The 26,453-nt window shown below is 37.5% G+C and overlaps 1 protein-coding gene across 6 annotated transcripts in view; it reads right to left on the bottom strand.

The window, feature by feature from the left end:
* The window catches only part of ADGRL2 (adhesion G protein-coupled receptor L2), a 156,662-nt gene that overhangs the window by 114,189 nt on the left and 16,020 nt on the right, over positions 1–26,453 (bottom strand). For all 6 annotated transcript variants that reach the window (XM_066556088.1, XM_066556089.1, XM_066556086.1 and 3 more), the window contains exon 2: positions 10,009–10,181. In XM_066556088.1, the coding sequence (XP_066412185.1) occupies positions 10,009–10,081 (73 nt within the window). In that variant the 5' untranslated portion in view covers positions 10,082–10,181. The remainder of the gene's footprint in view (positions 1–10,008; positions 10,182–26,453) is intronic.

The following is a 26,453-nucleotide window of genomic DNA, read 5'->3' as shown; positions in this document are numbered from 1 at the left end:
AAACAGACTTAATAGTTTAGGTTGCAGACGTGCTATTGTGTTGTCAGCAGAATAAGCACTCTTGTAACCTTCAATACTTTAGTTGAGGAAACTAAAAAAGTTGAGCTTAAAAAATGGAGGGAAAGCAAAATTAAGCATTATAAATCTAAGGAAGTTAGTCTACTGTCATCAAAAGGAAACACCTACTTGTGCTGCAGATCTAGTTTAAGAGGCATGACTTTATAAATGCTCAAATAATAAAAAGGAAATTTTAACTGAGCATATATGTTCACACTGTTAAAATATATCTCTCTCGAGCTGTATCTATATCGATATCTATCTATCTATATATGCATAAAACTACCCAGGTTTAAGCTCTAGCTATGCAGGTAATTTGTTGAAAAATTAATTCCCAATGAAGGGTATATATGTGTATGGGCATTAAAACAGGAATTGATTCCAGAGGCTTTTATTCCAATACCTCCTTCTCTTTTAATTCCCCCAGGTTATCTTAAGAATGTAGCATAATTGAGAACTATTTTCATGGAACAGTAATTCTAAATAAGTGAGATGTTGGAGTTATATTGTATGTCTAAAGATGATTTTATGTCTAAAACATGAAATATCTCACAATCAAGATAGCATCTTTTGCCCATTTAAATGCTTAACTGGCATAAATTAGTACATATTAAAAAGCCCTTCTAAGAACAAAATTTTAGTTAACAAGCTTCTAGAAATATCCACCTCATGGAGGCCAAACCAAGGTATCACAAAAATACTCATTGTCTTTTTACTGATAGAGATATTGTTAATACTCCAGTCAATTGCTTGTGAATAGTTAACTAACACCACCCTGTCAAGATATAAACATGTTCCCAAAAATTTTCAAGATCTTTAATAATGATATTTCCTTATGTTATTTCTTCATAGTGTCATTGGTAACAATTCACTGGCCCTTATCAGACAAGAGTTCCCATTTTCTATCATTCCATTTTTACCTGCCTAATCAGTTGAACAAAAGTACTTTATGTAAAATGATTCCTTTAGTTGCCTTAGCTACAAATCCCTGCAGTATTGTATAATTGAAATCTACTCACGTAAGTTAGGAATAATTAGGCCCCAAAATTAAGCCAAACACAAAGTTAATTCAAATAGTCAGCTGCTGTCATTTAAATGGTTACAGAGTTTTATTGTTGCTTAACATCCTTGAATGCTTCTAAATGCACTTTTTTTCTCCTCTGTTACAACCTTATCCCTTGCTCCAGATGGAAAATGGATCAAGAGAATGAATTTTGATTATTTCATAATCAGTCATACCTTGACCAAAGAATTTCTCTACTAGTTTTTTCTCAGTTATTGCCATTAGATTTTTCTATTTTATTTTTAATCAGCCATACAAAAAAGGGAATAAAAAGAATCAAAACAGATGAGGCTATGAGGTAAATAAAGTCAGAATCACCGAGTCTGTTACAAATAACATTAACATGATGACGAATTTTTAACAGCAAATATTCAGAAAGTCTCTTTTCATATTTAAAAAAACCTTTTGCAAAAAGAAGGCAACATAGAAATATAGTTAAAATGGATCCACAACAAATCTAAGAGCCAGAAAATAATGCATCAGAGAGATAAGACAAAATATCACAACAGGAATTGTTCTCAGGACTGAGTCAGGACTCTGTTGATTTATCAGCATGGAATTTGAAATAATTTGTACAGCAAAATAATTGTTTCATTGTTACATATAAAGCATAAAATAATTGCTACATTATTAGATTACTTTGTAACTGGCAAAGGAAAGACTGCTGGTTAGATGTATTTCTGACTGTTCTTCTGTCAGCACTCAGTTTACACTGCAGAACAAAACACTGTATCACAAATCCTTCAAGACACTTTACATATGGATGACTTCCAGCCTTTTTGTATTGTGAATTTTTAAAAATGTACAGATGCTTTTTATATCTAGGAAGATCTATATACATATATAGATCTTCAGACTAGCACAAAGATAGAGAAGATTACTGAGCAGGATTTGAATTGAAGCCTAAACCAAGCAGTTTATGCATGATATAGTATGCTGATAGATTTTTTTTTCCCCCAGCTGGTGCATTAATACATGAAGTGATGTTTTGTGGACCCTATCCATCTTTATGGGTAATAATCCACATCGCAAACCACCCGTTTGCCCTCTAGTACTTTCCATGCTTCACTCTTCACGCATGCCAGTTTCATCTGTTGCAAATTAAATGATGCAAAAGCGTAAGCAACAAACTGTTCAGTTTTGTTTACTAAAAGCATATTTATCTTGAGCTACTAAAAAGCATGATCAGTGCTCAGCTAGAACATAGACTTTTCCAATAGACGTTCAATGGCAAATGTTACAATGTTGCAGAATAAATAGCCACTTAATTCTAGCAACATTTTGCAATTAGAGGCAATTCACAAGCCTGAGCGAAATGAACCAGGGTAGCTCAGTGGGAGATGTACAGCGGAAGGCAGATCTAATCACAGGCACAGGACCAGCGGCAAACAGGAAAATCTGAGCGAAGCTCATTCAAAAGATGGTTAAAACAGAAGCGATATGAAACAGCACTGAAGCCTATAAAAGGCAAACATTTCCCATTGCTTTTCCAACTGTTCAGCACACAGGCAAATCTGGTTTCAGTGTCAACTTCCTCTCAGGTTTCCTAAATGAACTACCTAATTCAAATTTAACAAGAAAATTGCTCCAACAGCACCTTGCATTAATTGTACTTTCTGCTGGAAGAGAACAAAACTACCTAACTCCTGAGAGAGACATCAAAATCCCTGACAAGGGAGAACACAAAAGCCAGCCTTCCTTCCATCATCAAGATCCCTCATAAAACTCGCCGAGTGCTGTATCCAACAACTGAAAGTTATGTGGTCCCCCTGGGTTTCTCACATGTATGGGTTGCTCAGGCAACAGATGAAAAAAAATTCATTTTGCTTCCCAACTAGTCTCCCCCACACATCTTTTATACACCGAGAAAACATCAGGGATTATTATAGTAGGATAAATTGAGAAAACAAAAAGAATTAAACATTCCCAACCACCTGGACTGGTCCAAGCTCCGAAGGAACAAGCAGGGAATCTCCTCTACCACTGGCAACACCCTCAAACACACTTACACAGGCTACCCCAATGTCACTGGGACGTGGATGAATTGTCTCCCCGACTGAAAGTAGGAGCCATAAACAGAGCTGACATTCATACAGCTCCATTTCTTTTTACTTCAAATGAAAGCAAGGAGGTAGAGATTATAGAAACACACAGAGCTGAACACACAGAGCTTTAGCACAGCTGGATTTGGAAAGCCGATAGAGTAGTTTGAGACTCTTTCTGGAACAGCAGAAATTTGGAACACCTCACGCAAAAGGATTTTTTCAGCTCCTACTATCAAAAAGAACTGCGTATTCAATTCACCATACTATGTCTGTGGGTTTCAGGTATGGCTCGTCTACAGAGGCATACATACAAAACATACCCTGTGTTAAAAATGTAAAAAATTTAGTATTCCTGAAAAAAAAAATATATAATTGGAAAAGCATCTGGTATTCTTGAGTTTCATTTAAAGTATCAACCCAAACATAATAAACAAACAAACAAAAAAAATCAAAAGGAGCAACTGTAAATATTCTTCTACAAAAACAACATTGATGAATAAAGATGACACCAGTTAACCACTGCAAAAGGTCAGATAATTTTTAAGTGTGTCTTTGCCATTGTTAGGAGCTCCTATACTATTAAGTGCCTTTATAACGGGAGTATGGATGGACAAGACAAGAATGTCTCTCTGTGGATAGTTTTATCTCCCCTCCCTCATGTAACACAATCTGGAACACTAGCACAAACACGGAAGTGGGCACATACATGAAACATATTTTAGAGCCATTTGTGTAAGTCCTTTTTCTGTAGTGCCTTCATCCTGCATATGCTCCCTGCTATCAAGACATCCATCCATGCAACAGACAATTAGCACAGACCATGACTTTCTGCGCCTCTTACTCACAGAGGTAGACCATGAGCATCAATGGATCTATTTGCAAATATAAAACCCATTTTGTGCTTGTAGAACTTGGCAACAAATATTAAATCTAAAATCATTATACTTTATGGTAATTTTTATAATTTGATCATAAGGATACTAAATGCAATAAGAAAGCCAGTGCTGAAGCATTCATTGATACCAGATGCTTCAGGCACTAATACTTACATTTTACACTATGACCTGAAAGTACAATATAAAACAATGTTAAAACTATATAAAAAAACCCTTGTTACTAAGACAAGCAGCATTCTTCAACAAAAAACAGAAATGAAAAATAATTAAAGATTTTTTAAAATACAACTCAATAAAAAATAAACTATATGTTTTCTTATATTTAGAAGTAGACTACTAATAAAGCCTATTTGCTTTCTAAAAAACATGTCCAAAATCTGCTACTGTATTCCTGCAAATGTCCCTTTATCATAATAAACTAATCTAAAACATCCCCAGACTTACATTTAACAAAAGAAAAGCCCCTTAGGCAGTGATGTTGGTGCAGGTCAGCGGAAGGTTAAATAAACCCCCTCTCATTGCACTGGTCACCAGCACAGCTCGCCTCACCCTGTGAGACCCACCAAGGTTACAGCAACCAAAGACAGTAAACTCCAGCAGCAGCTTAGAGGGCTCTGAAAATACAGCATCTGCCCCTAGCACAGCACACTGCACTTCTAGCATTTTACACTTTACAGGGGCTTTTTCTTCTTCTGAACACAGAGCCCAACAACATGCAAAATCTCCCCTCATAAAGGACAACGTTTTTCAGTAACTGAGAAGACAGCATATCAAAATAGTAATACTATTACTCATTTCATAGTAATTATGCATTTATACTCTTTTCTTTGCCTAAACTGTAAGACTCCTACACTAACACTTCCTAGCAAGTTTTCATTTAAACATAAGTACAGTATTTAAAATGGTTCTTCCTGCATTCTTCTACATGTTTCTTCCATATTTTGCAATAGTGATGCTATTGCTTTAGTTTCAAAAATGTAATGTTACAGCATAGAATCCTGCAGACCTCAGTACTCTGGGAATATATAAAAGATATATATATTCACTGCCAGCATGTTAAAGTATCTCTGGACTTTCTGGGCAGTCTGTCAGTCTCTATTTTTTGGAAATGCAGTTGAAAAGCTTAACAGACGTTCTCCTTTAAGAAGAATTTTGGTCTTGCTGTTCAGATAAATTTTCTCTTTAGAAGATATGTTGGCCCTCTATTAGAAAAGAAAAGAGAGATGTCCCAGATATTTATGCACCAGAAAATACCACTAAAAAATGGCATGATCTTTCAGGACAGAAAACAGGACCCAGAGCCGCAGTTGCTTTCTTCAGAAAAATTCTGCATAATCTGCATTAATCAATTAAGAAAAAAAAAATTCTAAAGAATCCTAAACCATATCAGGTATATATGATACAAATAAAGATAGCATTAGGCTTATTAGAGTGATCCTCCAAAGAGTGGGCAATACCAGTCTGGCCTTAGCACACTGGGTGTGCTTATGGATGTTTTGCAAGCTCTGTAAACCCAGTGGTTCTTGCTAACTGGGGGCCCGACAGAGCCCTCACTGTGATAAATTCCACAGCTAGAAATTAAATCAGTGCTCCTCTTTGCTCCAGTGTGATTCCATAATGGATTTCACTCCTTGCAGAACCTAAATCCACTAATTAACAGAAACTGATTTCTACTCAAGGCCATGGTACAAGATTTTTTATAATTTTTATCCTGGGCAAAGTCCTACTAATACTCCTAGTAAGCATGTAGGAAAGCTGGCATGCTTTTACTGTTTATTCAGTACCTGTGCCATGTGCCTTAGACACTCCACGCCTGAGTGGCTTCACAGGAAGCTGAAGAGCTGGAGTAATACACTAAAATAGCAAATATCTTTGTAGTGGCCCAAAGTACATTATCTGTATTTAGCATTTTCTTTAGTAAATGCACTAACATTGAATATGCACTTAGAACTGCTTCCAACTCAGCACTCAGCTCTTTGGCTGGCATAGATGGAATTTACAGGAATATATCCTTTTCAGTGTAATGCTCATTAAAACAAACATTCAGAAGCAAAGACAAGCTGGATTTCTTTAAATAACATTAATTCCATTTAGGAAAACAGAATTAAATAGATAATGAAAGCATGATGCTTCTTCCTTTGGACAAAGCATAGATAATAATTCATAATAAAATGGATTTAACTTGAATTAAACCTTGGTTAAAATAGAATGTTAGCAAAGAAAATTATTTCAGCACTTCCAAGGCACTTGTGCTTTTCAAGCAGCAGAAAAGAATAAAAACAAACAGCATCAAACGCTAGTCAAAAAGGTGGACTTTGTAAGCAAGATAAAGCTTAAAATACTGAAACCTGCACTGTCCAAAAACCAATCTACACCAGAATGTTTAGCTCTGACATCTTTTTTTCATATGCATATTAGTGTATCTGTCTTAACTTGCTTGAAGAGAAACCAATAATACATATAATATGCTTTCTACTCTGCTTTGCTATGGAAACAAGACGTGTCTGATCTCACTCTCTGGCTTTCTCTATTTTCTCAGATAATTTTTAACTTGTTAGATGATTTCACCTAATTAGGAAGGGGGGAAAAAAAGAGGTGGTGTCAAAAGTAATTAACTTCCTAGCATTTGTAGGAAACAGGTAAGTAAAGGTGCATGGGACTGAGCAGGAATCCCCTCCTGATGGCTTGGGACAGACGTGGGGTGGGACAGTGCAGAGGGAGCTCTGCTTTGCCCCGAGTGCCCAGGCCAGGCCTCCCACGGGCACCTGCCCAAGGCTGAGCCAAGCTGCTTCCCAAGGCAAGGCAGTCCCTTCTGCCTTTGCAACAGAACTGTAGCTTGAAAGACATGCCTATATAAAACATGCAAGAAAAAGGGACAGAAAAATAGCTTTCAGAAATGAAATTAATAATACTCTAGCTCATGACTCAAGCTTTTCATTCCTCTTTCCAGCCTCTTGTCCCTTCCTCATTTAGGGCTGCAATGCTTGCTGTTGGTGGCAGTAACAACAAACACAACAATATTGACTTCTTGTTGATCAGGTATACCAGCAGTGTATAATAACTCAGTGTGGTTTTCCTGTCCAGCTGTCGGCACTTGTCTGTTCCACGTGCATTTTACCTGAAGGAATGGACTGTTTCAAAAGCAATCCCGTCTGGACTGCATAGCCAGGGAAAAAAAAAAAAAAAGCAAAACCAAGACCTTCTTATCTGAGGATACGATTCCTGTTTGGATAGGCAACACTAAAAGAAAATTACAGCCTTCGTATAACTGTGCCTGCTCGCCAATTCCCTGGTGAGGAAAAGTTAAGGCTGTGAGAGCTATAAAGCCTTTTCTTGATTGGAAAATGTTTCATTATATGAATAAATGAATCACTTGTCCACACCCAGGATCATTCCCCCCCCCCTTCCTCTCCATTAAACTGTACAGAAACATTAAAATGTAACAGCAGGGAATTCAGCCAGGTTTTATCTCTCCCAGTAACTGCAACAACCTTCATGTACACATCAGATTTCTATAAAAAAACCTATGTTCCAAGCATGAGAATTAAAGATTTTCTTATTTCTAGCAAAAGTTAGATGCTCTTATTTTAACCTTTGTTCATGTTCATACTTCCAGGCATGAAGTGCTACTAAAGCATGTTATACTTGGCATCTCTTATTACTGAAGCAGAAGGCAATGTAATTTTGTGAGAAAGTGTAATAATGCAGTATTCATTTTTCTTCTGTGGCTGGAAGCCAACTCTATATTAATATTCATTTCCAGTATACAGAGCTACAGTATTTCATTTATTTTAAGAATTTACAATTAATTTGGTATGATTCTGTTATCTGCTCCCAATTTCCTTCCCTGTTTCTTTTAGCTAAAAAAGCAGCTCTTGTATAGACTTAAAAAAAGTAAATTCACAACTGAAGCATCAAAAGATTGCTACTGGCTACTAAAAGCAAGAAAAACAGGGACAGAACAAAATGAACTTGAAATATTACAGATGACAATGAAAATTAACTTTCTGCAAATGGTAAAAATTCAATCTGCAGAAGTTCTCAGTTGACTTTTTCCCTTCCAAACTCAGCAGATAAAACATGTTTTACAGCCTGCTGTTTGCAACTGTAACCAAACCACAGAAAGTTGTTCGTCTGCTTTTTCTTTCTGCTTTCAGATGTTTTCAACCATCACACAGCATTAAACTGCAAGCACCTGAATGTTTGTAAAATGCATTAAGCAGAGAGATCTGAAACAATTGCAATAATAATAATTTAAAAAACCTTAGTGTTTTAAAACTTCAGACAAAAACCCCATAAATAGATGTCTCAACTTCCTACACCTTAGGTTTCACCTGGTGCAACCACTTTTGCAATGTAAGTGCATTTATAATTAGCACCAGCTATTACCAAGCCAGCTAGTCATAAAGTTTATAACTCCAATCTCCTAATCCACATTTACCTTTCTTACCTATGAAGGAGGCTGGAAAGCATTTTCTCTTCCAGCTGTCCTGTACAAGTAAGATTACAGCCAAGTCCCCAGCCCGGGCAAGCAGCGCGAGGGCAGCGGCTCCCAGACCAGGAGTCCCACCAAGCACAGAACCATCTCAGATCTGCTCAGCTTCCTACTACATCCTGGCAACATTTAAGGAGGAGGGATGGGGAACTGACTGTGGAAGCTGTTTCAGTGAAATGAGACTTCCCCAAGCTCAGAAACAGGCAGGAGGACGGGCTCCCTGAGATGTGTGTGTTCACACATGCAGATGAACAACCCATCTCGGCAAAGCTCGGTCTGCCAGCACGGCCCCAGCTGGGCAAGGCTGCAAAGAAAGCTTAGGAAATGATGCAGTGAGTGTGGAAGGCTGCAGAAAATATTTGAATTTTTAGGGATTTTTTTATTTATATAATAGTTTCTTTTTACTTATATAAATTTAGGAGGAAAGAGAGGGGGAGGTAGGGTAGTTTTCCAGAAGTATTTCTGAAAATCTGGCCTTAAAATTCAGGGAATTTTGACAGAGCAACGTGCATATCTGCTTTAAAAACTGCTGAGATCATGACAAAGATGCAGGAAGGAACTCTGTATATTATACATCAATTAGTGAATAATGTGAGATGGCATGGAGATGCTATTTTATTACTAAACCAATCTTTTCACCTGCAATCTAGTCAATCAAAATGCTCACACCCAAAACCAGCCTCAAGTTCTATATGAATATTTGCAATTAAAAATTCATAAGTCATGTTTTCCTTTTCATTCATTTGTGTTCCTCTGCTTATTAAAAGGGCCACAAGAACAGCTGTGGAGACAGACTAACTGGATGAAGTATAGTTTATGAAAAAAAAACCAGATAAAGAACAGATAATGCAACTTCTTTTAAAAATCTTTTTCCTTCCTCATCTCTTTAATTTAACAGCTATTTTAAACACATTTGATAGCAGTGAAGTATTTTTCCTTTTCCAAAAAGAGCAAAAATATTTTCAAGTACATGCTGCTATTTCTGTATGAACTTTGAGTTTTATTTCCTGGAATTTAACTTGCATAGCACTAATCTTAATGAAGTGTTTGCCATTTCGTTTTCAGTGAGCAAAATTAGAAAAGTAAAATGGGTATTTCATTTAGTTGTTTTATATCACATTTAACATATCCATATATTTCTTGTGCAATGAGAATAGAAAAGGAAGGATAAACAGGAAGAATCCAAAAATAAGGCACCTACCAATCAAGGCTATTAATACTTCACTTGCCTGAACATTGCACTTCAATTTCAACATATGACACTATCAAACCTAAAAAAACTTATTTTCTTCTTTTCTTCAACAAAAAGGGACAATTTGAGTCTTATAAATTAAACCTAGAATATACTACGTTTAGTTTGTCATCCACAAACTTCAAGTTATCTAATAGAAATTAATTGTACAGTCCATTTAACTCATCTGAAAATCCAAGTAAAAATAAACTAAAGCTTACCTTCAGTACACTGCAGGAAGCTGATAATGAGCAGAAACCAAAAACTTTGCATTCTGCAGCCAGAAGACACCATTATTGATCCCTGTAAGAATTTTCTTTGTATTCCTTAATGAATCCAGTTATAAAAGCCCAGCATCATCGAAACCAGTGGTCTGCATTATTCATCTTCATACCTGGAATAGCAGAAGATTTGGAAGAAAAGGAGAAAAAAAAAATCTATCAGCACCTGAACACCAATAATTTGGAATACCAAATTTTACTTCACACGAAGGCGGAAATATTTAGTAAAAACTGAGAGTATGCCTGCACTGTAGCTGGGAATTTGGCAGGGTTCTGGGATGTAATCTCTCAAGGTCAATCATCACTAAGCACAATGCCAAATAATGATACGTGTTAATGTTGAAAGCATGAGTGTTACTGATGTATTTGCACTAAGACACATGAAAAAAACCAGCAGGAGAACATTTGCACTAAATATAAGAAACTGGACCTGTAGATGAGTTGGCTAAGCTTTTCTTACTCCACAAATCTGAAATACAGGTTGTGACCTGTATTTCTCTACCTTAAAGAAACAAAGAAAAATTAAATCTAGGGCACTATATATTATTATATATATATAGTGTGCATTTGTGTATTATATATTATATATATATTTATTGGGGATTTGAAACATGGAGTGGCTGAGAACACAGCAACTCCCCCCAGCAGGCAGGCTGAGCAGATCTGCTCCCTGCCATGGTTCTGGCGTTCCCTTCATGCTACACAAAGACTGCTCTCCTTGGATGAGAGAGGCAGTAACAGCTGCTTTGCTGACAAAATACGCCATTTGGTGAGGCAGCCTCTTCATATCACTGCACAGTTAGCTGTATTTCTACACAATAAACATCTTCAGAGAAAAGGGAATAAACAATGGATGAGACCTTCTTCTGTCCTTAGCCTCAGACAAGATTTGTCTCCTACTGAGAAATACGAACTGAACTGCTCCTGTAAACGATGTACCAAAGTAAGAATTCTTCAAGCTATCATTTGCATTTGAAAAATATAATTATAGTGATAGAGTGCAGTAGCTGTGGTAGAAGATTTGACAGCAGAGTGCTCCCTTTTGCTAATGACTCTATTCTCTCACCAGCCAGCTGAGTAACTACACACATCCTCTTCCATATCTCACTGTGTGAAGCTAGGTCATGCTTCAGCCCTGACTACTAGAGTTTGGGAAGCTAAAGAAAAACTAACATCCATTGAAGAATAGATTATTTTTAAGTAGAAAGCTGGCTCTACATATTACAGACATGTGAAACAACTCTGGAGAACACTGAGCACTGCAGCAACCATGGATGCAAAGGGCTGAGCCCGGTGTGACATTGGCTTGGTCGAACGAACAGGACTGTGAGGACGTATTGCTGAGATATCTGAAATTAATGTTACTTTAAAACCATGTAACAATGACTGTGTTAAAATTTAAGTGGCAGGATCCAAGGGCCACTTATGATTCTTATGAGTACTAGAGCATGTTAAGGGCTTTAAAAATACATTTACCCTTTTGGCAAGGAGAAGTGGAAAGGATGAAGAGCACAAAATACCAGATAAAGAAATTCTATGAAATGTTGATAATTTTTAGAAGTAGAAATGTTAATCATAATCAATGATAAAGTTTGTTCCCTGAGCACACAAACAGTAACAAAACTGACACTCATTTTTTCCCACAAGGAGAAAGATGGGAATTAACAGAAAACATTATGGAAGAATTTCTCTGGCTCTCAAGGAAGGCAGTGTATCTGTGGAAATTATTAAATAGCCATGCAGATTTCTTTACTTGGCTCCTCTTTAAGAGAACTGGAGGCATCCCTCTCACAATACAAGTGTGCTGTTGTTCCTCAGACAGGGAACTTTAAGAAAACTGACATCTGAGACCGTATGATTTTATGTTTATTGATACCAAAAGATGAACCCTATTTCCAATTTCCAACAACAGATAGGTGCTCTTCAGTCACAGGTACTTTTTTCCACACATATTTCAACAAGAAGCAGGCAACAGCAAACGGAGTGCAGGATGGGCAGAGCGTGGCTCTCCCTGGCACACACCCATGTGCCCTGAGGTACAAGGTGTGACCTGAATTTAGATGGTGACACAGGAGGACCCCGAAGTGGTTATGAGGACACAGTCACATTCCAGCTCTAGATCTTTTACACTGGGCTGAGACTCTCTTGTAACTGAAAGAAAATAAAAGTCCACAAAGGATGCACTGCATTCAGCAGAAATTAAAATTGCAAAGGAGCTCCTGCTGAGTTGAGAAGAAAAAATTGCCACCATGATCTCCAAAAATAAAAGCCCTGGAGAGAGTTCAGCTAGAATCTTGGGAAGAGTTTGGATTAATTTTCCACCTGTAGCACCCAAAGGAAAAATCATTAAACTATTCCACACACACTACAGACTAATCAGTGTAATTTCAGTAAGCAATCAGAATAATCCAGGAGAATAGATGATGAATAATAATGGCTAAAAGTGAAATTAAATCAGCCTTCTGATTGCTCCCAGTCTGTCCAGAAGATTTGGACTTCCTAAGACTCAGCTTTTATCATTATTTCTATAACATATCACTGCACTTTCAGGTTTTGAGATATCTTCAGCTTCAACTGGATAGTGACATCCATGTGCTTTACCATCCTCAGTCATCACTTCCTTGTGGGCCTTTTTAAATTGGAGTGGGGAGGAAGGAGTTATGTCAAAAATAAAACCAATAATCAAAGCATCACTTGTGTAAGACCCAGCATCTCCCTAGGAAATAGTTGCAAAATGTATGCCAAACAATTTGCTTTTTTTTTTTTCAATTGAGTAAAGTTCTTGACCTTCTAAACTGACTTAGTCACTTTTATAAGGACCTAACAGTTTCTGAAAATATATTGATGCCTTTGAAATACCAAAACCAGCATAAACTATTCAAATAAGAAGAAATTGCAAGCATTTTAAAGAAAAATTTTAAGTGTTCTGTGCAATATATTGTTCTCTTTAGATTGCTGTAGCCTACAGACATAGAATTTAACTCAGTGTGCTGCTGCAAAAAGAATTCAAGATAAACTAACCAGCTCCTCACAGATTATCAGTAACACATATTTATCTAAAAACCCAAGAAAAAATGAAACTGTGTTTGAAAACTGATGCAATTGAATTTGGGTTTGCTTCTTTTCTTTTGAATAAGTTAACATGTTCACAGCAAACAAATTTTAATGGAGCCTCTGTATTTGAGAATCTCTGTGTGGCTCTAAGTAAAAGAACGTGCAGTTCCAAGCATTCATCAGCATAACAAAAGCTAAACCTGAGAAAGGCATCCAGACATGAGCTGGAGCCAGAGAGCACTCGGACTAAAGACACTGCTGTCAGCCACATCCTTCTGACCATCCATCTATCAGTGATACAGAGACTGTCGGTGGCATCTCACAACAACAACAAATCCCAAACCAAATGAGTAGAAGCAGGAAAAGATGTATTAAGTTACTTCTTTGTAAACAGAAAAAGGAGGCCACAGTGAGTGGCTGTCCTGCACAAATAAGTTATTTCCCCTCAGACCTTAATAAACATTTTCTCTGCATCGCTGACTGCTTCAGCCTGTGGGTGGGGCAAAGAGAAACTCCCTAGAGCAAAATCTTGCTTGAATTTCAGAGTGCAATAAAAGCTGCCCAGAAAATTTCAGTTGTAACTTAAATCCCTACCTCTGGGCCATACTGCAATCTCCCACAGGAAAAAAAAAAACCCTGCTGGAAGTAGAGTGGTTCACCTTCTTAAGATTCTTCTCATATGCACTGTCAAAGAAGGCCAGATCAGGAATAGAAATGTTAATGTTCAAACCTGTAACACTGCAAAGGTACTGGGCATCTCTTCATACTGTATTCATAAGCTGTGCTCCAAGTCCCGAATATCTCAGTGCCCCCACCTCTCCTCCTTGTTCTCCTGTGCTTCTGAAGCTCCTCACAGCCGGAACACGACCGCAGCAGAATACATGCCACTGCTGGCCATCCCTCTCCCCCAACATTGCTCAAGAGCACCCCAGAGATAAGAGAAAGCTGCTCCAAGCATGCTCCTTGAAATACTTTTATCTTGGAAGAGAAAGACCTCTAAAGGACTGTCGCGTTCCAACTCTACTCTGTTTAACCTTCCCAAGGTTTTATTTTCAAAAGCCAAAAAAGGGTCTTTTAAGATCTTCTGGACAACTGACACAGCATGCTCAAAAGCTGCCTTTTCCCTCCTGTTCTGTCCAGCTTTTCAGGCAATTAAGACAAAGGAGAACACAGAGATCTTTCCAGCTAAGCAAGGATGTTTTTCTTTAGCTAAAAGTCATTCAGACTAATGCTGATGTATTTTAGAGTATAGTGCTTAATTTTCCAAATCATTTTAGAAACACCACAGAGCACTTGCAACCTCAGTGAAGCTTTAACATCCCTATTACAGAAATAAAATTTGCACTAGCTTTACAGATGATGAGGCACACGGAGGTAAGGAACATCCGGCATAGCTGCACAGTTCATACATGCCAAGGAACTAGCAGGACCAGGCAGTCCTTCTTATAAATCCTGTGTGACCTACCTTGCCACACAAGCAGCACCCCACTGCCTTTCATAACTCAGTTTATGAAACTGAGTAATTCTGTAATATATATGAGCCATTCTGCAGAGGAAAGGAGGGGGCAGAGAAGGCAAGGGTGAATAGATATATATTCATACAGTATAATAGACTACTTAGTCTCCTGAGAAATCATGTGTCCACATGCTTTCCCATCATGAGGCTTTCCCAATTTAAAGAAACAAAAAAGTTAAACTTACTATAATCTGTAACACAGGAATTTAATTAGTGAAGTGTGATTAGTAAAACTGTCTAAGCCGCATTAGTAAAATCCTCAAATGAGACTAATACTGTTTATGATCCAAGAGCTAGCATTTTCTACATATCTGCAATGAGATACAAATCCAGTTTTCAACATTGAACATGTCTTCAGATGCATTCAACATGAGTTATTCCTAAGTTTTCAATATGCTAATTCAAAAATTGATTTACATTAATAATGGCACATTAGTGCTACAGTACCAGATTGGAGAAAATCTGGTTTTGAGTTTTAGCTATGAGACCTTACAAAAAAACCCCCTGACAACAATCAAGACTGCTGATCTAGTAAGCCTCCTTCTACTGCCTATGATAAACAACCAATGCTTGATCTGCTCGAATGAAATCAGCTGCATATTGCAAGGAGAAAGAAAAGGCTAACTCTGATCCATCTAAAATGGCTAAAAAATACTTCCTTTTCATTAAAGCAATTTAATGTTCAAAAGGTAGCAGGGAGTCTTATCTATATTTCTGTATTCAACAGTCCCCATTAATTGTCACCTTGAACATTGGATTTCTAACCCAAAACATTTCTTCCCAAGTTACAAGGAAAGAATACAGTATGAGGGAAGGGAATAATACAGTAAGAACAACACTTGACCAAGGTCATCCAATCTTGCTACAAAAAAATTACTTCAATGCATTCAGCTGCATTGTGCTGTGAAGTTACATGCTAATGCCTGATGAATGCCTGAAACAGTGAGCAATAAATGTGTACCCTAAAATTGACAAAGACCCCAGAAACACCCACCCTAGCCTGAGTTCCCAGCTCTTCAGTGTAATGGAATATTCAAAATATCCAATCTACCTATGCAAGACATGACACTAAACAGTGCACTGACACTATTTTACCAGTGGAACATCACAATTTAGTCCATCAGTCCTCAGCACCTCAGTGGTCTACCACAATCATTCACAGAGAAAATAAATAGGATTTGAGAGGAAAAGACAAAGATTTTCCTTTCTCATCAGCACTCTAATTCAGCTTGGCCTCACTCTTGTGTTTTACAGACACGTTACACAGCGGTCCATTCCCAACAAGCCAGCTTTGCCCCTTGTTAACACAGGATAAAGCCTGGACACTCAGGGGAGTTTTCATTCAATAAGCCAGCAAAGTAAACCTTTGCTAGCACTAATAAGAATGGCTTTTTTTGGCTCCAGGCACTCTCCTTTTGCCAAGTCTGAATTTCTCTTTTTGCCTTTGATAAATGCTCAGAATCAAGGAGAGGGTAGGGGCAGACGGGGCGTGTCACTCAATCCTCATTGCAAATTCGCTGTACTTCACCTGAATCACCTCACAGTGCTACATGAGACCACCTCCACACAAGCAGTGCAGGTAAAACCTTTCTACCACTTCTGCCCTCTGTGTCACTACAGCTTCCTGGGGACTCAAAGATAATTCCTCACCATACAAAGAAGGGGGGAGGGAAAGGGATGCTGTAAGTCAATTACAACCGTTATCGGCTGTAATATCTCAGTGTCATGCTGAGCATGTTAAATATGCTGATCACTGTGGACACCAGAGGCACAGTCTGAGGCTGTTTGCCATTCTCTTCATTAAACTGCAAAACAAATAGCTCTCATTTTCAAACCTATGTAGGACAGATTTTATGAACATCAAAAATAAACAAGAAAATAATGAGTATCTTTAAAAAAACACTGAGAACCATATGACAAACCTAAAGAAGCAATTGTAACAGCTGAAGAAAATTCAAAGGCTTTTCAAACTTCTCAGAGAAGAGAAATACTCAAAATAATCTATTTATATTAAAGATCTCATTTCTTTCCCTTGGAAAAAAAAAATCACTAGACTAACATCAACCAAAGACATAGCAGCCTTGTAAGACGGGAAACTGTTTGTTGACAGCCTTGACAAGGCTTTGCAGAGGCCCGTATTTCTCAAAGCTGTTATGCCACTTAGCTGATTTTTTTTTTTTTCCCCTTCCACTGTTTTTCACAGCTGAGAACTTGTTTGAAGTGGAAGTAGACTGAAAAACAAAACAAACAGAACTAAGTCCTGGGACTGTGGTCAGACATGTCGGTACCTGTGAAGCGACATGGTGTTTCTCTAATTGACTGCAAGGATTTCATCACATCTGATCTGCTTTATGGCCACTAGGCCCTGGGTTTAGCAGGGAGATGAGCTCTGATACTGAGTATGGAATCCAGCTCTGGGGCCCCCAAGATACGAATTATGTGGACCTTTTGGAGGAGGTCCAGAGGAGGCCACAAAAATAATCAGAGAGCTGGAGCACCTTTCCCATGCAGACAGGCTGAGAGAGCTAGGACTGTTCAGTCTGGAGAAGAGAAAGTTCTAGGCAGACCTTATAGCAGCTTTCTAGTACCTAAAGGGACACATGAGAGCTGGAAAGGGACTTTTTACAAGGGCCTGCAGTGATAGGACAAGGGGGAGTGGCTTTAAACTGAAAGAAGGCAAATCTAGAGTAGATGTTTGGACGCTTCTCACTGTGAGAGTGGTGAGGCACTGGAACAGGGTTTCTCATGCCACATCCATGGCAGTGTGTTAAGACCAGGTTGGATGGGGCTTTGGGCAACCTGGTCTGGCAGCATGTCTCCCCAGCCATGGGATGGGGGTTGGAATTAGATGATAATTTCAGGTCCCTTCCAACCCAAACTGTACTATGATTCTGTCTTTCACTGAAGTAAGACAACTCCGCAGACCAGCACAGAGCCAGCAAAACACCCACGCGTTACTCACTTCCAAAATAAAATCAAGTTACAGGCAAGAGCAGACAAGAACACATTTTTATCATGCATGTACTTTTATCCATACCATAACCAGATTAATGGGGGCTATATAGCCCCAACACACTGGACCTCCTGGGGGATGGCTGTGCTGCAGCCTCGGCATTTGATATTCAAGCACAAACCTCAGTTTGGTAGCATCAATTCCCTGGAAACTACTGCACTGAAAACTTCTTTTCTGGGCACGTGCCAAGGAATATTATCAAAAAGATTCATGAAGCGGCTGGTTTAACATTCATTTTAAAGCATCCATTTTCTATCAGTTGTACTTATAATCATATTAAGTGGTCTGTATTCAATATAAATTATATTGTTCCAGTTTCAGGAACAAGCTTGAGTGTGCAGCAAAATCGCTTTTGATTATTTAAAAAAAAAAATTCTATCAAAACCCTTTGTTATCACAGAGATACCAACCCTTTATAAGCAACTGAAAAACATTTAGCATTTTCAAGTCAGAAGCAGTGGGTGTATAGATATAGTCACCATGCACTGAGTGTGGTTTGGGCAGATCTTTGCTTGGAGAGGAACATTAACATCTGTGAGACTATGGCCTAATCATTGTGCAGTGAAATATGAATCAAAATCAATGGTGGCACCTAAGATGTAATCTCTGCTGTGTTTGGCTCACTGCACCAAATCTGTGACTCATAAATCATTGTTACTAGCCATTCAGTGAAATCAATATTCAGATTCCCTCTTGGTCTATACATATGACCACTAAATGAAATAATAATGACCAAAATATGTCATATATTAGGTTATCAATATTACCAAAAGGGTTTTCTTGGGAGCAATGAGATAATCTAGGATAAAATACATCAGATGAGCATGCAAATAAATGTGAAAAATCTGTGACTATATAGAGAGAGCAGGAGAAAGGAAATTTTAAATATTTCTTCTTCCACCATATGCTCAAGTATTAGAATTTATCATAGCATCACAACAATGCATTTTATTAATGATCATTTCAATAATGCATGCTTTTAACCATATTTTAAAGCATGCTGTACCTAAGCTTTTTTTTTTTCCTTCTTTTTTCAGATAACCTCTTCTTATATTATTCCTAGCTTTGTTTCTTTTCTCTGAAGCAATATTAATATTACAATGATCAGAGAGTATGTTTTCTTTCCATCAGTCTTATGGTCAGGACATTTAGAAAACCACATTTTAGTTCCACTAAAATCACCACCACCAAACTTCCAGGAGTAATTTCATAAACCTGGATTTTCCAAACCATTTACAAACCATTTAGGTATTAAAAGGTAATGGCTTATGTCTTGCACAGAAACCTGAGAAGTGCTGTGTGCTACCATCCCATACTTGGCCACAAGCCACAACAAAATTTTTAATTTTGACAACAGAAGAAGGTAAGAAGTCTTTAACTGCTTTCTAAACAGACAAGAGTTTCTCCAGGCAAGTATGACTTACAGGTAGAAACTCCACTGAATTTATGTAAGCCATTGGAGGACTTCTGTGTGGACTTCCTAGGTCCAAAAAAATCAGGCAGTGCCAGCAGACACATCTTTCATGTCCACCCCTTTTACATACCAGTAGCACTTAGAAGGCTGAAAACCTTAAACCATGAAATAAAAATCAATGGTTTCCTTGGCTTTCTCCCCTTGTAACTGGCTTTTCTCATACACACATTCAAGATGAGCTGGAGGGTGAGAAGCCCTGTGTAACAGCACTGCACACACCACTCTCTTCCTTGTGCCTACACACAAACATTCTACTGAATTACACACCTACTGCTTGCACATCATTGAGGATGTGAGAAATGTGTGCACTAAATCTGGCAAATAAATCTACAGGATCTATTCAGAAAGGGCCTGATTCTGCAATGAAACAAAGGATTCAATTCCCTTACTGGATGACGGGCTCTGCAAGGACATACAAGTTGCCAAGATGTATAATAGTGCTGTAGTTAAGAGTATTTCCTTGTATAATTTAATAAGCAACGAACAGTCAGGTGACTATTCCTAACTATGCAAGACAGCTGAATAAGTATCAGTCATTCATCAGAGCTACAACATTCTTTCAGTTGGGAAAACTGGGCTTTCTTATTTATTTAAACTATAATAGAAAAATAGAAATTATTTCAGTTATTTTTTATTCCTTTTGTAGAAAGGAATTTCTAAGTCAGGAAACCATAATGATTACATTTGGAGAAGTTACATGCAAGAAGAACTCTAAATTACAATTCAGCAGGAAGGCTCCTTCTACTTGCATGTACCACTGTTTAAAACTCTTCTCCCTAGCAGCCTACATAACATTTTCTCTTCTGCAGAGAAATTTCTGAAGCGAAAAAAACTCCCCGTGTATTGTGGAAACAGTGAAGGTCTCTTCCATGCATGGTGAAAAGGGAAGTGTGAAGTGATATCTTTTAAATATTAAACAAAATGGAATATGAGTTATCTCCAGCACTGCCATGCCAGCCGCCGCAAGTACTTGAGGACAAAGTATCCTGAAATTGCTTTCATGCAAAGAATTTTTAAAAAGAATGAACACTTTTTAAAGTATTCAAGAGAATGAACTCTTTCCATTGCAATGACTGGAAACATTATATTTCCTGTACATTTTAATTTTTTTTAATCATCCATACAGCACAGATGAAATTTAAGATACATTTTTAACACATTTTTTAGCAGCAATGTGACCTCTGATATTCTGTGGTTTCATCAAGCAGACCAAACCACACATTTACAATTTCTTTTAAATAATATAGCTCTTGATGGCTCAATGTGACAATGACACTGTTACTTTGGAAAATATCCTATTTTTCTTTAATTAGGCTACATTATGATTTTAGATGATAATTTATTTAGCCTTTCATGATTATAAGAACTTATTGGCTTTTATTTTGTATTCTTTTACTAGAAATTAAAGAGAATTGGTGTTTTATTAAAACCCTGCTCTTCATATGTTCTGCTGCAGTTCATGAACTGTATGTGCAACTAAAGAAAAAAAAAATTAGTCTACATTTGTCTATCAACAATATTTATAAGCAAGAGAGTGGAAAGATTACAAAATTTTAATAAGAACATTATATAATAGTAGCAATAATCTAGGTGTTTTACTGGGAAGTGAAGTGGATTACCGTAAATGAAATTTTTAAATGTCTTTTCCATTTTATAGATAACACAAAATGACTCTTTTCATGTCTCCAGCGATAAGGATACATGCGCCACACATTTAAATAGTGCCTTCACCCTATCCAACCTTGCTCATGAATTAATAATTCAGTGACATTAATACAAGAAGATAAATGATAAAGAGGTTATAGCAAAAGGGCCAGTGGTACACATATACTTCTTTTAAAACAGCTAATACCTCTCTGCCAATTACAGTTAGAACTTTTTTACAGTTTTCAATGGCATTTTTACAATCTAAATAGCAGCTTATGCACACACAATTTCACACAACTCAAGCTTAATAAATCTCCTGCTGCTACCAAACAATCATTCTGGGGGATTAAAGTGCAACATCTGCTAACATTAATAAGCATTTTACATAGCAATATGTATAAAAGCAGTTGCTATCAGTCTTCTGAAAAACCTTCCAGACTGGTTTGGCATAAATTACACCTTTATCGTTGAACTGCTACCTTCAGCTTAGGGCAGCAATAAGGTAGCTGTAATGCTGGAAAACCCAAAGAAATTATATACAGACTGCTATTATCCTTTGAAGCACAACAATTTCCAGAATACTTGAAAAATAAACAAGAAAATGTATACGTGCAAAGAACTTCAGGTAAGAACCCAGTAAAGTCACATAATTTCACTACTTAGAAGAAACCAAAGGTACTAATCTGTTTGCAAGAGAAAATTTCTCTCCTAATAGCAGTTATAACTTTCTAATCCACCTTGGGCTTTTTAAATTTTTATTTGTATTTTTACCAAAGCAGCATCTACTGTGAAAGAATGCCTGCCTTTCCAAGGAATAAAATAAATATCAGGGGGTTTATTTAATTAGGAATTCCAGCATACATTTTTAGGTAGAATTTGGCAAATGAGCACGCTTTGGAGTCGAGAGACGTGTAACATCAGCTTGAGCCAAGAACACAGTTGGCAAAAGCGGCACAAACTTTTACTTGCAGCCCTGCCAAGGCAACTCAAGCCCTGCAGTTCAGCTGTGGACAGCTGAATGCCAGAGCCTGCCAATCACCCTTCTCTGGAGTGAAGGAAATGAACAAAGTCATTTTCTAGCTTTTAAAAAAAAACCAGAGAGGTAAAGTATTTCAGGCTCTCACTGCAAAAGCCCTACTATCCTGGTGTTTTTTAGAAACTGAAAAGAATCAATGGTCAACACTGCAATAATAGGTATGATAACACTTTGAATACCTTTTTATAGCACCTCAAGATAATTTTGTCGTGTGGACACGTGGGCCAGTATCTGCAAGCTCATTTCTTTCCTTCATGAAAGAGTAAATTTGTATAAAAAATATCCATTTATAGAAAAGAACAGCAAACCAGATCAAATACACGTGTAGAAATTATTTAATACACTAGGATGAATTATCAATTAATGTCCCCTGATTAACATCAAGATTTGCTTGAACAGGATTGTTTTAACATTATTTTTAAGTCAAAACATTGCTTTAAAAATTACTATGATCATATTCTTCTGACATCGCCCACATTCTTATTTGACACATTTTAAGAGAGATGAAGAAAATCAAAGCAATAAGATAATAAAAGATTCCAGCAATGCCAGTGCTTGACAACTAACACTCAGGGTCTTTTGATGATATCAGGCTTTAAAAGTACCCAGAACTAGGGCTGAAGCCAGGCTTAGCTGAGAGAAAAGCAATTACAGGACAGTAGGAAAAAGCTTAAAACAAAAGAGAAGCACATTTAGTATCTACTTTTCCTCAAACTGATGGTTTCTTAAGCTGAAGTCTGCACCTGAAATTCCCACCCATATTTCAAAGATCGGAATCTCTGTTGCCAGAGGAAGCACATGAGGATTAAGAACCAGGTGCCTCAGTGCCACAAACAGTCTTTCTTAAATACAGCTTGAATTTCAGATTGCTGTTTTAAAATAAGTTTTTATGAAGTTACTGTGTGCTACCTTTAAAAACACAGCTTTATATTAAAGTGATAATTTCTCCTTTTTTCAATTTTAGAATAAAATTATATTGGCACACAATTTTCTTTTCAGGCTATTCCTGCACCCCTGCACTCTAATTCTCACATCAGACATATCCCCGCCATGTGCCAGCCTTACATGTTCTGGAAGATTTACTGCTGCTGTGATAGTCTCATGGCTATTTCAAATCCAGGTCACAACTTTCCACAGTTACTTAGATTAACATTTGCAATTTAATCTATTTTAACACAATAATTCAACAGCGTTGAGACAAAAATGAGGTGACTTTTTTGCTCAAAGATGACTGAATATTAAATCTGAAATTTAACAGGTTGTAATCATAACAGTTTGTAAACACTGTAATATATATGTCTGCCCTAATTTAGTAAGATGGAACTCTCACACAACACTTATCAAACTGAACACAAAAAAATTGTTCTGGCATTTCACTAAATTAAAATCTTCAGTCCCCACAGCCAGAATGCACAAATTTAGATTTTATTAATACCTTAAATCAAACTCACTTTTATGAAAGGCAATTTACAAGTCATCGTCTCTTCCAACAGCCAAGAACAGAACGGGGTCTTAAGCATATTTTTACAGACACTTTGATGACAGCCTAACCTTTTGCTCTGATTGCTACTTTTAACAAAAATAGCATTTTCTTTGAAATCCAGAAAACTCTTGTTTTCATGAATATAGCTTTAAGCCTTCATTGAGTGGCTGACAGCTCAACAGATAGAAAGCAAATTTAAGAGAAGCTGTCCCTGTTAAGAAAATGCATGCCATTTTACCAGCTTCTTGTTCAGCAATCTCAAAACCTCCAAATTTAATCTAGATCACCGGATTTCACAACTTGCCCAAAGATATTGTGCCAAACCTTCACACTCACAAAATGATGCCATTTATACACATGTTCAGCAAGCCACCTTGATTTAACTTGTGCTCTATGTACTCTAATATTTTAAAATCCTAGCACTAAATAACAGCAGTCAGCATTACAGGCACTTCTGCGATAGATTGCAAATCAGATGCAGAATGAAATCATCATCATCATCAGCATCAGGCAGCCTCCCTTGTGCTGCCAGCTACTCACCAGAAATCAGTGAGAGTCACACCATGGGGCCGGGAAAAAAAAGGAAAGGAAAAAAAAAAAAAGAAAGAAGAGAAGGGGAAAAAAATAAAAAAGCAAGTGAGCAGGCAGAGCGGGAAGACGGCATTCCCCCGGGTGGTTTCGAGTGCAGAGGAAGCGGGAAAGCCCTTGGGTAGGGCGTGGGGCAAGACAGCAGGGGAAGGGAAGGGAAGGGAAGGGAAGGGAAGGGAAGGGAAGGGAAGGGAAGGGAAGGGAAGGGAAGGGAAGGGAAGGGAAGGCCGGAGCACAGAGCCCCGCAGAGGCTCTCCCGGAGCCCCGGGAGCGGAGCAGGGCTCACAGCAAGGAACAGCCAGCAGGGATCACAAAACACATCCGGCACCGCACACAGAAGGGAAGGACCGGCTCGCATGGACAGCGGAGCGCAATGTGATTGCCTTCCAGCGGAGTGCCAGCATTTAGCATCAGCTGCACATAACCCAAGGTACAGAGCTTCCTCCCCTCCAGGACACAGCTGCAAGCCGCACGGACTGCGACTATCCGCCTTTGCATCCACGTGAAAAGCACACCAGCCTACAGCAGAGTCCACGAAACTCTCCGGACACCTGAGTCAAAGCAGGAATGAACGTGGACACTCGATGCTGCCAGAGGGGCCAGCACGCACAGTGTGCAATGAGATAGATCCATGTCTGCATCTCTTACCTACACACAAATATTTTGAAACATTTGCCATGCTGCAATTAATAATTTTCTATAAATGGCTGATGATTTCACAGCACCATTGCAATATTCTATAAGTGGCTAATGGGTTCACAGTGCCATAATAATAATAATATTAATTAAAAATAATAATATTCATTAATAATGTTATTTATTTTAAAAATAAATAATACTTATAATAATATAATAATAATTATAATTAATAATATTAATTTTTAAAAAGTTTACCACAGTTTCAACACATCCATTGCCCGCTCTGGGAATTTTTTTGGTTTTGTTTAAAATCAAATCCAGGAGAGGTTGTGACAGTAATAAGTGTACAGCTCACTTACGGGTCACTATTGGACTGAACTAAGATTTTATTTCTGGAAGAAAAAAAGCAAGACAGGAGGATGAATAACATAGATGAGAATGGACAGGAAAAAACCAAGTCAACCTAAAGGTCCATCTTCTCAGATATGTAAGAAGCGATGGACAGAGGCATGACAGAACACTTCACCCGACACTCCTTGGTTATCAACATATTCTCCAGAAGTTATTTGGTTTTATTTTAATATCTCTTCAGTCAAAAGGTGATTTGACATTTTTGACCTAAAAATAGCAGTTTTATAGGTTGTTTAAAATAAAAATATCTAGTCCAAGACTACCATGGTGTACAAGAAGAGCTTGCAGCAAGCACAGTGGAAGTTTTCAACAGCTAGAGATTTCACCCTAATGATTTCTTGTCTCCAAAATAAAAAGCAAATTCACTGTGACAGTATTATTTTACAATAGCAATTTTTTAGCTTTTCCACAGTGTTGTTATTTACTAACTAGAACATGTAGCTGTACATTCTGCTCTCAGTCAGCTGGACTGAAGGGAAACAGGCTCTTCCTAGCTAGCAGTGACCTTCACCCATGACTCTGGACACACATTTCTTCTCCTGATCTCACAAATTTTATCAAAGAAAAACTGGACACTTTTTATTTTTAAATAAGTAGTATTTTAATAAAGACCCAGACATATGTGTACTCAAGTATATACACATTCATGAGCAGATATTTACATAGGATTGGTAAAACTTTGTTGTTATTTAATTCACTTTTGAAAATATTTGTAAAACACACAGTGTCTAAGAACAGCTTAAGATAGATGAATGTATTTTTAATTTTAGCTAACTATTTTCAAATATTTAAATATGCTACTAAACTTGGCATTTCTGTCTAGGAAAGTATTTATCTTGCAATGACCACAAACAGTTTTAACTTCCAAACAGTTAGTACCGATTACTTCAACATCCACAGATCACCATTTTCTGAAAACCTGAACTTACACACAAGTTCCCCACTTCCCATTTTTAGCCCCACTCAATAAGCCATAATTATGATTTTTTTTGTGCATTATAATTCTATTACAGGGACTGGAGTACAACTCATTAAACAGGGGTTGAACAGACTGTGGTGTGGGAGGAAAAGTACCACTGCTCTTCCACTAAGGACCAAAACATCAATAATTCAAGTTGATTGGGAAACACTATTCAAGCAGACAATTAATTTTTAAGAATGTGGTAGAGATAGTAACAAACACTGCAAAACAATTTTAAATTTTACAAGACTCACCAACAAAGCTTACAAATATGAAGTTTTTGAAATAACAAAAATCTACATCTCTTCTTGCTCGAGGTTAAAGGAAAATGGACTCTAGGAAACATTCTGGAATCCAGCCAGCAAAACTACGAGCATCACCTGTGACCCCAGCTGCTACACGGGGAGGATACCCCCAGAAATTCACCAGAACTGAAAAACACCTGAGAACCCAATGACTTAAGGAAAGAAAAAAGAAAATACCATTCTACCAGGCAAAATTAAAAATGCTAAACACACCTATCCACTAAGGTGGCTCCATTTCCAACACGCTCATAAAACCAC

Source organism: Molothrus aeneus, chromosome 9 (assembly GCF_037042795.1).
Source record: "Molothrus aeneus isolate 106 chromosome 9, BPBGC_Maene_1.0, whole genome shotgun sequence".
NCBI classification, from domain to species: domain Eukaryota; kingdom Metazoa; phylum Chordata; class Aves; order Passeriformes; family Icteridae; genus Molothrus; species Molothrus aeneus.
This window is presented reverse-complemented; position numbering and strand designations above follow the sequence as displayed.